This window comes from Babylonia areolata, chromosome 16, assembly GCF_041734735.1.
Source record: "Babylonia areolata isolate BAREFJ2019XMU chromosome 16, ASM4173473v1, whole genome shotgun sequence".
In the NCBI taxonomy this organism is placed as follows: Eukaryota; Metazoa; Mollusca; class Gastropoda; order Neogastropoda; family Buccinidae; genus Babylonia; species Babylonia areolata.
In genome coordinates, this window is record NC_134891.1 from 26529550 (window position 1) to 26542884 (window position 13335).

Genomic DNA, 13335 nt, shown 5'->3' on the forward strand with positions numbered 1-13335 from the left:
TGTACCACATCTGCTGGGCAGATGACTGACCAGCAGCAAAAAACCCAGCGTGCTCAGGCCTTGAGCGTGTGTGTGTGTGTATGTTTGTGTATCTTTCGGAGTGGATTTCTTCTTCAGAATTTTGCCAGAGGACAGCACTGATTTTGCCATGGTATCTTTTTCAGTTCACCAAGTGCATGCTGCACTTTAGGGATTTTTTTTAATTTTTATTTTTTTTATTCATCTCTTTACTCCATACCCCTCATTTGTGGGGTGCACTTATCATGTTCACTTGTATAGATCTACAAGTGGAGTTTTTACAATGATGGCCATTTTTGCCATTTAGGCAGCAATTACCTGTCTTCAAGAGTTTGCATTTTGGGGGTACATTTCTGTTTCCATAACCCACCAAAGACTGACAAGGACTCAGGGATGTTTAACGTGTAAACTTGTTCTGGGTGTGTGTATACACACAGAGGGGCTTCAGCCAGTAGCGGGTGTGGGCGTATGGTATGGGAAACATCTCCACCCTTGACTTTGACCCACCCAGCACAGTCAGGATTAGGGTGGGTCATACTGACTTTCATGGGTGGCAGTTCTGTCTGCATCATGGTGTCTGTCCAGTTCTGTTGTCTGTGTGTGTGGGAGATGTGATAGGTTGGACAGTGCATGAGAACAGACGCAGACCCACTGCTACATGAAAGGGACTGGCAATGTTACTGAAGCAGAGGTCAGATAGACAAACTCTTAACCTGTTGAAGTGTGTTGTTAAGAGGATGGTGTTACCACATGTACTGTCATAAACAGGGCAGATACATTTGTTATCAGCTCTTCAGGTGACATGTTTGTACCATTAAAACAGGGTGTTTACATTTGTAATCAGCTCCACACATGACATGTTACAGCAGGGTGGATACATTAGGTACAATAACTGGGTGGACACATTTGTGATCAGCTCCACACATGACGTTACAATTACAGCAGGGTGGATACATTAGGTACAATAACTGGGTGGACACATTTGTGATCAGCTCCACACATGACGTTACAATTACAGCAGGGTGGATACATTAGGTACAATAACTGGGTGGACACATTTGTGATCAGCTCCACACATGACATTACAATTACAGCAGGGTGGATACATTAGGTACAATTATAACTGGATGGACACACTTGTGATCAGCTCCACACATGACGTTACAATTACAGCAGGGTGGATACATAGGTACAATTATAACTGGGTGGACACTTTTGTGATCAGCTCCACACATGACGTGTTACAATTACAGCAGGGTGGATACATTAGGTACAATTATAACTGGGTGGACACTTTTGTGATCAGCTCCACACATGACATGTTACAATTACAGCAGGGTGGATACATTAGGTACAATTATAACTGGGTGGACACTTTTGTGATCAGCTCCACACATGACGTGTTACAATTACAGCAGGGTGGATACATTAGGTACAATTATAACTGGGTGGACACTTTTGTGATCAGCTCCACACATGACGTGTTACAATTACAGCAGGGTGGATACATTAGGTACAATTATAACTGGGTGGACACATTCGTGATCAGCTCTTCAGGTGATGTGTATCAGTTATAACAGGGTTGATACATTTATAATTGGTTCCACACATGACATGTATGTACCATTATAACAGGATGGATACATTTATAATCAGCTTTTCGTATGAGATGTATGTACCATTATAACAGGGTGGATACATTTATTATTAGCTCTACACATGAAATATATGTACCATTATAACAGGATGGATACATTTATTTTCAGCTCTACACATGACATGTATATGTCATAATAACAAGGTGGATACATCTATAATTAGCTCTACACATGACATGTATGTACCAAACAGGATTGATACATTTATTATCAGCTCTACACAGACATGTATGTACCATAACTGGGTGGATACATCAGCTCAACACATGACATGTATGCACCATAATAACAGGGTGGATTCAGTTGTCATCAGCTCTTCACACGACATGTCAGAAGCATATTCACAGTGAATAAGAAGTGAAGTTTGTTTGTACAGGGACTGCCAGACACGCTCCAGATCTGTGGCCGCATTGGGCCTGAGCACATGTGGGACTACCTGGGCAAGATCCGTCAGGCTGGTTCCAGGGTGGGTTCCGTACTCCGTGCATTGTCTACCTTTACTGGGTGGGGAGAAACTTGTCTGTGGGCGTTCAGTTTCTTCACCGTTCTCCTTCCTCCCCATCCCTTTTCAGCTGTTTGACCAAAAAGAAAAATCGGAAGCAAGTTTCCTTTTTTTTTTTTTTTTCGGTGCAGAGGCAAATGATGTGATTCATCGCCTAGATAATTCTGGCCATGTTTATATTTTTGCTTTCTGGTCTGTAACTTAATACCAGGGTTTACTTGGGCTTGTGACCTTGACAGTGCTTAGAGTGACCATTTTTCTAAGTCTGTAGATTTTGCTCAGACTTGGGGGAATTGTTAACGCTCAGCCAACTTAGCACTGCAAGAAAAGATAGTTCATGCAGCCCAACCTACACATGGTTCTCCCAGAATGGGTGAATTACAGTTCAGTCCTGTATTTTATCACGCTACTGTAAATTATGGTTCAGGCCTGTATTTTATCACAGTATTATAAATTATGGTTCAGTCCTGTATTTTATCACACTACTGTAAATTATAGTTCAGGCCTGTATTTTATCACAGTATTATAAATTACGATCCAGTCCTGTATTCTATCACACTACTGTAAATTACGGTTCAGTCCTGTATTTTATCACACTACTGTAAATTATGGTTCAGGCCTGTATTTTATCACACTACTGTAAATTATGGTTCAGGCCTGTATTTTATCACAGTATTATAAATTACGATCCAGTCCTGTATTCTATCACAGTACTGTAAATTATGGTTCAGTCCTTTATTTTATCACAGTACTGTAAATTGCAGTTCATTTCTGTATTTTATCACAGTACTTTAAACTTTAGTGGGTAAAGCTTACAAATATCTCTCAGATTTAAGCTTTTCTGCAACATTGATATGTATACAGTTAGATGGTCATAGTATAGCTTAAAATATAAAGACCACAGGACTGTTAAGGTCTTTGATCAATGTGGGAGTCTTGGAACTCCATAGAGGAAAAAAAATTATCAAGATTTGCAGAGAATCCACAGTTGTTCTGCTTCTTTAAAGCTAATGCCTTTTAAATTGCGATCCTTGCTTCTTTCAGACTGATGCCTTTTAAGTTGTGATGCTTGCTTCTTTCAAACTAATGCCTTTTATTTTAAGTTGTGATGCAGAGTGGAAGCAGATCTGTGCTGTTCTTACGTCTTTTTCGTTTCTTCCTCCAGGATGTGTGTATCTTGCGTTTCATCCCGGGCAGTGATGACGAGAAAGTGGCCTATGTGCACCTGTACTCGTACCTGAACAGTCGCAGTCGCTGTGGCGTAGTGGGCAATCCTCCCAAGCATGTCAAAGACCTGTACATCGTCCCTCTGGCCTCCCACAGCAAGATCCCACAGGTGCTCCTCCCCTTCGATGGTCCAGGTAACTATCAAAACCTGTGTACATCCTTTGATGTCAGAGGAACTGATAGGATAGTGGTGGTGGTGGTTTTTAAGTGTGTTTGACCTGTGCCTCTACTTTTATATTGAAAATGATACAAAGTACTGTTGTTTTTACCACATCCATCAGTATATATCTGTGGGTTTTTCTTTATTCCTGTGCAATCACTTGACTGATTGTGCGACCAGTATGTGTTAATGTTAAGTTCTAAGTAAAGACCTGATGAGAGCTGTTAGCAGCCTGTTGGCTTATGCCCTTAAGTTCAGTGCTTGGTTTGGAGAAGGGATCATTGTTTGAGGGAGGATGTCTGTCTGTCCATGTGGGAGGTCCATCTGGCTGGCTGAAGAGGTGGTTAGATCCTGGCGAGATCTGATGCATGTAACATTCGTCTTACATGTGATCAGTTTGCTTGACTGCTTGTAGTTGTAGGTGTCGATGAATTCCTCTTGGCACCACCTGGTTCCAAGGTCTTGACATGCTCTTAGATGATTGACTGGTTTGCCACAGGTCTGGAAGGCAACCGGCCCCACATGCTGATTGGCATCGTGGTGCGGCAGAAGATGAAGCGGCCCAAAGACTCGGCAGAAGGCTCCACCCCAGGCAAGTCCCCCCACAGTGGGGAGAAGCCCTCAGGACCAGCCGCTGCCAAGAAGGCGAAACCCTCCAAGAATGAGGAGACGGAGGCATATTCCCCGACAGCAGATGAGGATGAAAGCTCAGCGCCACAGGCTCTGTACATCCCCACCCCGACCACCAACATCGCCCGCGCAACCTCTTCCGTGTCCTCCTCCTCTTCCTCCACCCCCTCCTCCCTGAGCTCTCACAGCCAGTCCAAGGACAAGGCAGCAGAGAGCGGATCTTCAGACTCTGCTGCCAAGGAGTCGCTCACCATGGAAGGTGAGGGAAGAGTTCCACCATGTTTCTCCTGGGGGAATTGTCATGGAATGTCATGAAAACCCAGCGTAGATATTTCCAACAGGACCAAGGGAATATGTTTAGGTAGATGATGATGTTAATGGAAATAAAACTGGATGATGGAATGTTATTTCCGACATGACTAGTGCAATAGCCTAGTTGTTAAAGCGTTTGACTTTCAATCAGATGGGCCTGGGTTCGAATCTCAGTAATGGCGCCTGATTGGTAAAGGGTGGAGATTTTTCCAATCTCCCAGGTCAACATACGTGCAGACCTGCTTGTGCGTGAACCCACTTCATATGTATACGCACGCAGAAGATCAGATACGCACGTTAAAGATCCAGTAATCCATGTCAGCATTCGGTGGGTTATGGAAACAAAAACATACCCAGCATGCACACCTCTGAAAGCGGAGTATGGCTGCATATATGGCAGGGTAAAAACGGGCATGCACATAAAAGCCCTCTCGTGTACATACAAGTGAATGTGGTAGTTGCAGCCCACAAACGAAGATTTTCTGACATGATAAAGTGAATATGTTTAGGTTGATGTCGCAGTCATTGAAAATAAAACTGGATGATGGAATGCCATTTCCAACATGTTAAAGGGAGTATGTTTAGGTTGATGTCATGATTATTGAAAATAAAGCTGGATGATGGAATTTTATTTCCGACATGATGAAGGGTGTATGTTCAGGTTGATGGCGCAGTCAGTAAAAATAAAACTGTATGATGGAATGTTATTTCTGACATGATGAAGGGAGTTTGTTTAACTCACTCCATGCCAAGAGTTTTTGCCCTTGCCAATCCCTGAAAACCCAGGGTTTGTATAGGATGGGGAAAAAATTGTAAAAAAACCAAATAGACACCCAGACAATTGATATTTAGTATATGTATGCAAGGAATGTTGTTCCATATGTGTGCAAAAAATCAAAGTATTTACTCACCGTCTTGATGTTGATCGCGGTATCCATATTTAGTGTATTTTTTAGCATTTTTGCACCCATCAGAAAGGTACACCAACATGTTCCACATCACATTCTAACACTATTTGAGGAACTGAAGACCTAGTGCATGCAATGAAGTATGAACAGGTGGTGAAGAAAGTTGAAATTCACTCATACAAGAAAAAATATTGTCTCTACATAATGAAAATCAAAGAACAAAGAAAAAAACTCAACCGGCTGGGTGTTGACTGGCCAGTCAGCTGACAAACCTGGTATGCCAGTGAAGGGATGTGCAAGAGGGAAAAAGGAAAAATTGTCAGTCCAATCACTGGTGAAAACACTTGCAAAATCGTCCATTTCCTCAGTGGTTTCGTCGTCTGTGTCTGTCTCATCTGCTGGCACATGTTCCTCACTTTCCTCTCCATTGTAAACACTCTCTTCAGTGGCCGAATCTGTTTCTAGTTCATCGGGATCTGGTTCAAATTAACTGTCCAAAGAATCAACATTATCTCCTTCGACATCAGAGCCTTCAGTTTGGATCATTTCCAAAGCATCTTCGACGCTGAGTAACATTTCACCTCTCCGACCGTGTCGAACACTTCGCCGTGACGCCATCTTGTCAAACAACTTACAAAGCTGACAGGGGGCACGCTTTGTTATCAAGTGCGGTTGAGCTTATCGCGACACACACGCAGCGTGTGTGAATGAAAAGCTGACCAGAGGTGACGTAAGATATCACATCTGCTTTTGATTTTCGCATCCGACGCGTCACTCCGACAGCACGACTTTTTAAAATCCAAGTCCGCATATGCGGACATTGGCATCCAACGCTTTCTCCGACGATGTCCGCATATGCGGACAATGGCAGCGAGTGAGTTAAGCTGATCTTGCAGTCATTAAAAACAAAAATGGATGATGGAATGAACCATAGTGAGATGAGAACTACTGTTTGAACACAGTTGTGTGTTGTTTTTTGTTGTTGTTTTTTTTTTTTAATTTTATTTATTTTTTTTATTTTTTTTTTTTTATAATTGTCATAGGAGTGGTGAATGAAAAATGTCCAGTGAGCATGAACAATGGAGTTACAGATTTTGGTAGTTTGTGTCCTAACAGATTTTGTCTGCATACAGGTGCTGGAGCAGTAGTCAGCAGTCCTTCATACCTCTGGTATTTCTTGATGAATTTTTGTATTGTTTTGCAGTAACTGCTTATAGAAGACTTCTGATGTAAAAGAGAGAATGCATGTCAGCAGAAATGGAGACGATAAGAGTGTAAGGGAATAAAGAAAGTGAAATGAGAAACCGATTTCTGTTCTCAGAAACCAGTGTAACGATGTGTTCACTGTTGTGCTCCAGATGCAGAGCCCTACTCACCGAGCAAACCAGTGGTGGAGGATGATGGGGATGCTCCGTACGACCCCGAAGACGTGGCAGAGTTCGCGGTGACTCCCGTCAGTGAGACCACAAAGAAACCAGACTTGTCATCATCGGCACCAGCCGTTGCGGTCAGCACCAGTGACAGCGACACCAAACCAGCAGCAGCCAGCAGCGACAGCACCGCAATCAAAAAAGCCGATGTCAGCAGCAGCAGCAGCAGCAGCAGCACAGACCCCTCCCTCCCTGTGGTGCAGCAGTCATCGGCTGTCAGCAGTGCCCCCAGTGTGAACATGGACTCTGTGATGGAGCAAATCTCGGCCAGCAGCGACCCGCAGGAGATCTCGTCCCTGATGGTGGCGGTGCTGGCCAAGGCCAAGGACACATCAGAGCAGCGCCACCTGATGGCTACGCTCACCACCAAGGTGGAGCAGAGCAAGAAACACAAGGCGGAGAAGGGCGTCACCCCTGCCGACCCTGCTGCTTCCCTCCCGTACTCTGACCCCGCCCTGCCCGCCTGGTTCCCGCAGGTCACCTCAGCCATTGCGTCTGATGTCAGCACATCCGTTTCTTCCACCACCAGAGACCCAGTGACGGTGTCCAGTGCAACTGCGACGCCAGTGCCAACAGCTGCCAGCATCACCTCCACTGTGATCCCCAACCTGTTGGCAGCGGCAGCGGCTGCGGCAGCAGCAGCCAAGACCACCACCACCACAACCACCACCGCTTCAGTCAGCTCCACGATTTCTTCCACGCCCGTTGTGTCAACCTCTGCTGTCAGCACAGGGCCCAGCTGTGGTGGGGAGGGAAAGTCCTCCGAGCCGGCATCTAGAATCAGCTCCCTGACCCCAGACAGCCAGGACATGCCCCTGGCCCTCAAAGCCCTCATGGAGGACCTGAAGGGCAACACCCAGATGGTCAGGGCGGTCGACAAACGCACAGAGCGCGACCGCAGAGAGCGGGAGAAGAGAGACGCCTCTGTCAAGGAAGTGACAATGGCCGCCACTGCTGCTGAGGCTGAAAAGAAAGACGACACCAACTCCAAAGACGCGCCACCTAAAGAAGGCGGCGTCTCTGCCATCCCTGGTCTGGAAGGGGGTGAGGCCAGCATTCCTGGTCTGGGTGAGGTGCTGGAGGAAGGGGTTGGTGGGGTAGTAGCGGAGGTGTTTGGGTCGGCTGGAGGTCAGGACAAGGCAGAAGAGGTCAGCTCCTCCACGGACAGCCACAAGGACCGACCCAGTCCTCTCCCAGCCCCCAAGGCCGAGGTGCTGATGGGGGACACTGACCTCCGCATTCAGGGAGACCTCCCTCGCCTGCCTGTCCACGATCAGGACGACCGCTTCTCTTCATCCCTGCCCCCACCCCTGCCCCCAGACTCTGTGCCCCCCCAATCCCACAGCACGGGCTTCCCCCCGCCACCTCCCTCCGGCTCCTACATGATGCCACCCGCCCCCCATCCCCCTGTCCTCCCGCCCCACCCGGCGTTAGAGGTTCCCGACATCGACCACCGCCGCCATGTTCCCCCCCCTCCCCTGTACCCCCCCCGGGTGGGCATGGTGCCCTCCCCTGCGCCCTTCCGGCCCCCAGCCCAGCCCCCTCCCCCCGGCACGGAGGAGACGGACGAGGGGGACGTGGACATGCGGCAGCCCCCCAAGAGAAGTGGCGGCCCCCCACACCTCTGTGAGCAGCCTTTTGACAAGATGTCTCGCTCTGAGCCCCCGGGGCCCGCTCGCCTCGTTCCCCCCCTCCCCCCGCTCCCTCCGCAGCCCCCTCCCCCACTCCCCCCTCTCCCGTCCTCCAGCGGTGGTGGTGGTGGTGGGGAGGGTGGTGGGCAGGGTGGGATGGATCACGGGCACAGACCTCCCCCCCCATCCCACGAACACTGGCCCCCCCACCCCCACGAGGAGGGGCTGGACTTTGACCACCGCCGTCACCACCACTCGGGCTACTCACACAGACCCCTCCCACCCCACCACCACCACCACCACCAGCACCAGCACCACCACCGTTCTCATTCTCCCTCTCCCCCTAGTCGTTACCGCAACGACAGGCACGACAGAGACGAGCGACACAGACGCCATTTCCACAGGGACCGGCGGTAATGGGTTCTGTGTGGACAGTCCCCCAGCATGGGGGGGTGTGCATGTGAGTGTGTTGTGTGCTGTAGGCACCAACACCTAGTGCTCAGTCATTTTGCTGCAGTGATATTGACTGGCAGCTCCCAGGACCCACCAGGGACAGACAGGTCAGGTTGAACTGACGGTCAGTGGATCTGTGTCGTACTGCCGAGGAAACTTTGTAGAGCTCACTTGACTTTGACCAAAAGCTTCAGACATCTGGGGATGTAGTCAGGTGTCTCGCTTTCGGTTGGTTAGTACCATATGTTGTCCTGTTGGGGTTTTTTGCCCCCCTTTTGCACATGGTTACTTTGATTTTTTTTTTTTTTTTTTCATTACATTGTTTTTTTAACCAGTATCTTGCTTCAGTATTGGTTTCTCTTTCTTCCTTAATTCCTCTCTCTCACTTTGAATCAAACTTAAAGAAGAGGTGTAAAATGAGTAGAGTGACTTCTACTATTATTACTATGCATCAAACATTCACAGCACTTTCCTGTCATGCACAACAGAGAATCCATGCTTGTTCTGGCTGAGAACTTGTGATCATCCAGACATTGGTTTATTCACTTGCAGTTTCTTCCATTTTAATTCAGGACTGATCTTTCGTTCAACAGAGTCAAATAAAATGGAAAGTTTTGCGGAAAATAAACCTTCCTGAGGGCAGTTCGTCTATTGGAGTGTATTTGTGTTCAGTTGAGGAAAGCATGAGAGCAGATTCCTAAACAGAGAACGTGGTATGGGGTGTTTGTGTGGGTGTGATGTGTATGCTCGCATATAAGTGTGTGTGTGTGTGCGTCTTTAGCAGATGTGTATGTGTGTGGCAGTAACATTGATTGTTTTGTGTCCAAATTAAATTCTAAGTGCATGATTGTCCATAGTATGTGCTCATCTTATCAGCTCATGTATTGGGTCTGTGCCCTGCACAACAAAGTGTAAAGCATCCATTCAGATGTGGTACAGTGCAACAAATCGAAACTAACATCCATGTGTTTTTTTTCCAGCAACATTGTTGCACCTGCGCTTGCTCTGAACACAAACAGAGTAAGCAGCTCTGGATAAAACTCTGGCAGATTATCACCACTTCAGGTTTTTCCAGTGTTTAAAAACCCCAACCAGTGCAGGTGACTTTAGCAGAACCTGAACTGTCGCACAGAAACAGGTTGTGGAATTTTCAGGATAAGGCCGTGTGTGTGAATGGTCCAAAATGTGTTATTGGAAAGATTTAGTGACAAACAAAAAAGAGGAGAATAGGGAAGAGAGAGAAAGTTAGCCCAGGCCGTGTTCAAACCTTGACCTCTACTTTGGCGCAACAGGTGCTTGCCACAATGCCAGAAATCCTCATGAGAAGTAGTGATAATGTTATTTCTTTACTTTGTATTTATTCTTTATTTGAGAGTTAGTAATTCTGCTATTTCATTTTTTTCTTCATTATTTGAGAACTAGTTATAGTGTGGTTTCTTTTTTCTTTTCTTTTTTTCATTATTTTTCTCTCTTTTTTTTTTTTTTTTATTTTTTTTTTGTTTGTTTTGTTTTGCTGAGATGAGGGTGGGCTTTGACAAGGTCCTTTAGAATTTTTACACCTCCACTATTAATTTAGTCTTTGGTAAGTTAATATCCGATGATGCCAGTATTCTCCTTTTTTTTTTCTTTTTTTTTTGTTACATATGTTTCTGGTTGAAAGACAAAATAGTTTTCTTGTCTGCGAAAAGTTCACAAAGCTGCCTCGTCTTTGGCAGGCCAAGCCGTCAGGGTTTAGCATTTTAGCGTGCAGTGCTAGGTTTGCATAGCGTTAAGGGTTGTTCCCAAATGTACACCGATTACATTGACTTTGGAAAATTCTTAATGCCTATAGCAAAGTTAGCATTGCAAAGGTCACTCAAGCAACCCAGTCCTGATCACTGCCATCTAGTGGGTATGGCCGGGGTTTGAGGGGTGGGGGGTGGGGTGGGGAATATTTGGGAGGGGGGTATGTCCCTGGGGTGAGGTGGAGGCAGGGTGGTCTGGGGAGGACATTGTGGGTAGGAGTATGCCCCTTGGGTAAGGGGGGTGTGGGCAGTAATCCCCCTTCTAAATCCTACTCCTTTTTTGGGTCAGGGTGAGGGGGGCGGGATCCCAATGGGTGGCAGCTGAGCTTGGATATTCCCAGTTTTATCCAAAATTTCCCATGGTTGTTGAAAAAGATTTCAAAGTTTTATCTAGAAAATGCTTGGCTGTTGAAAGAATGGACTGGAGTGTCTTGTCCTTGTACACAAAGGGCCGTGGTCAGAGTACTGACAATAGTAACAAGGAAAGTTCAGGTCATATATATATATGTGTGTGTGTGTGTATGTTTGTAACTGTGAGAAAGCAAAAAGTGGAAAGTACATATATGTGATCGGCAAAGGAGGAATGTTTGTTTTGCAGCAGGAAAACATGATTGATGGAATTGTTGAGGAGTGAGAAATCAAGTTATGCTTTGTGTTATTTCTTGTCTGATCCCAGTTGAAATTGATTAAAGCCATATGTGGAAATTGGAGACAGTGTTTCAAGGCTCACTCTGTGTGTGGGTGGGTGTGGGTGTCGACTGTGTATGTGTGTGTGAACTCTTTGTGTGTGAGGGTGTGGGTGTGAACTCTGTGTGTGTGTGTTTTTGTGTGTTATGTATGTCATGAACTTGTGTTTGTTTATTTGTCTATTTAAAAATATTTTAAAAAAAGACCATGTCTGAAAATCATTCAGTTGTGTGATATTTAGTGTGCATCCATCCAGATTCATGTGCACCCTGGCACATGAATTATATATATTTATACATACAGATCTATAGATACAAGTGAGCTTTTTAAATGTAGCCTGACAAGTTTTATTAGTTTTACCCCACTGTTTGGGTGCCAGCACTATAAGGATTTGGAGCATGCTGGATACACTATAATCCCTTGACCTCCTACATGGATTAAGGTGTCTTTAAAAGTTTAATGTATTTGATTTGCCTGTGTACTAATTTGAAGAGGATTAAGGTATGACCAGATCAGCAGATGTGTGGAACCCAGGAGATGAGGGAGAGGGGGCTAAAAAAAAACAAAAAAAAACACAAAAAAAAACCAAACAAACAACCTTTGTGCAGCTTTTTGGAATGTGTTTTTGTGGGTGCTTTGAACAGCTGGCAGCAATTTGTAAGCTTTTGAAATCGAATCAGACTGAAATGGGACTGTTTCTGGAGTATTTGAAGACAATGATAACTCATTAACTAGTTCTTGTTAGATTTGGTCAAACTTTTTTGTTAGTTTTGATCAAACTGCTTGTCTCCCCACCTGCCCCCCCCCCCCCCCCCCCCCCCCAAATAGTGTGTATGCGTATATGAGAGAGAGAGAGAGGAATGAGACAGCAGAGTTAAGCTTATTTAAAGCAATAAAATTGATTGTGATGGCATCTGTGCAGCCGTGAAGAAAATTCAGTGTTGTTTCTCATCCAAGTCAGTGCACACGGAGTTCAACAGGTGTAGTTGTGTGTTGTTGGGTTGTTGTCCTGAGTGGTATGGTGTAGAAAGATGTTTTGCTTATGTATTACGTACTGTTTTCTTAGTTCTGTATCAACTCATTGTGCCCTGCGCCCAAGCATTGCTTTGGCGCCCAAATTTGCCTCATTAAAACGGTTTTCACGTTTCTGCGTATAAACCAAGAAGAAAGTGAGTTAACTTTTACAGTATTTACAGATGTGTCCACATGTAACTTGGAGAAAAAAATAATTCATTTTCTGTGTTTTTTCAGCATCAGTATGGCATGGAAGCCTGTTGAGGCTGTAAACTGCCCCGAGTTGAATGGGTTATGGTACTGTTTTTTGGTTTTTTTTTACATTCCTGTAATTGATATATTTCTTACATTTCTGTATTGATATACTGTTTTCTTACATCTCTGTATTATATACTGTTTCCTTACATTTCTGTATTACGTATTCACTCCATATATTTCCTCTCTTAGTTATAGTGAGAGTAGGTACTATGTGGAGTGTGCATGTGTCACTGTTAAGTATGCACAACTGTGCAAGTGTATATATATTCATTATTGATTTTGTGTAATGTGATTTTTTTTTTATATAATTTTTTTACTGAAAGATGTGACTGACAGTCATTAAGAGTGTGCATGCATCAGTGATGAACATTAACCAATATACGACCAGTCCGAATGAGAGTCACAAATGTGTTCCAGTCTGGAAATCCAGTCCAGCATAAGCAGACAACAGATTTTTGGTACACAACGCAGAATTCAGAACTTAAAAAAACTTTTTGTTTGTTTTCCTAACCATCCAGCCTGTCTTTCCTTGGCAGGATAAATACAGTATTAAGCTAAGAATTGAAAACTATTGATTATTGTGTGTTTGTGTATGTCAGTCTTCATTGAGTGTGTGTGTGTGTTTGTTGCTACCATAACATTTTTCCAAGACTCATCAAAATA

General features: G+C 45.0%; 1 protein-coding gene across 3 annotated transcripts in view; it reads left to right on the forward strand.

Annotated features, from left to right (window-relative positions):
- Positions 1-12211, forward strand: part of LOC143291265 (uncharacterized) — a 48008-nt gene extending 35797 nt beyond the window's left edge. For all 3 annotated transcript variants that reach the window (XM_076601091.1, XM_076601092.1, XM_076601093.1), the window contains exons 21-24: positions 2053-2142; positions 3344-3539; positions 4065-4454; positions 6774-12211. In XM_076601091.1, coding sequence (XP_076457206.1) covers positions 2053-2142; positions 3344-3539; positions 4065-4454; positions 6774-8893 — 2796 coding nt within the window. In that variant the 3' untranslated portion in view covers positions 8894-12211. The remainder of the gene's footprint in view (positions 1-2052; positions 2143-3343; positions 3540-4064; positions 4455-6773) is intronic.
- Positions 12212-13335: the final 1124 nt, after the last annotated feature.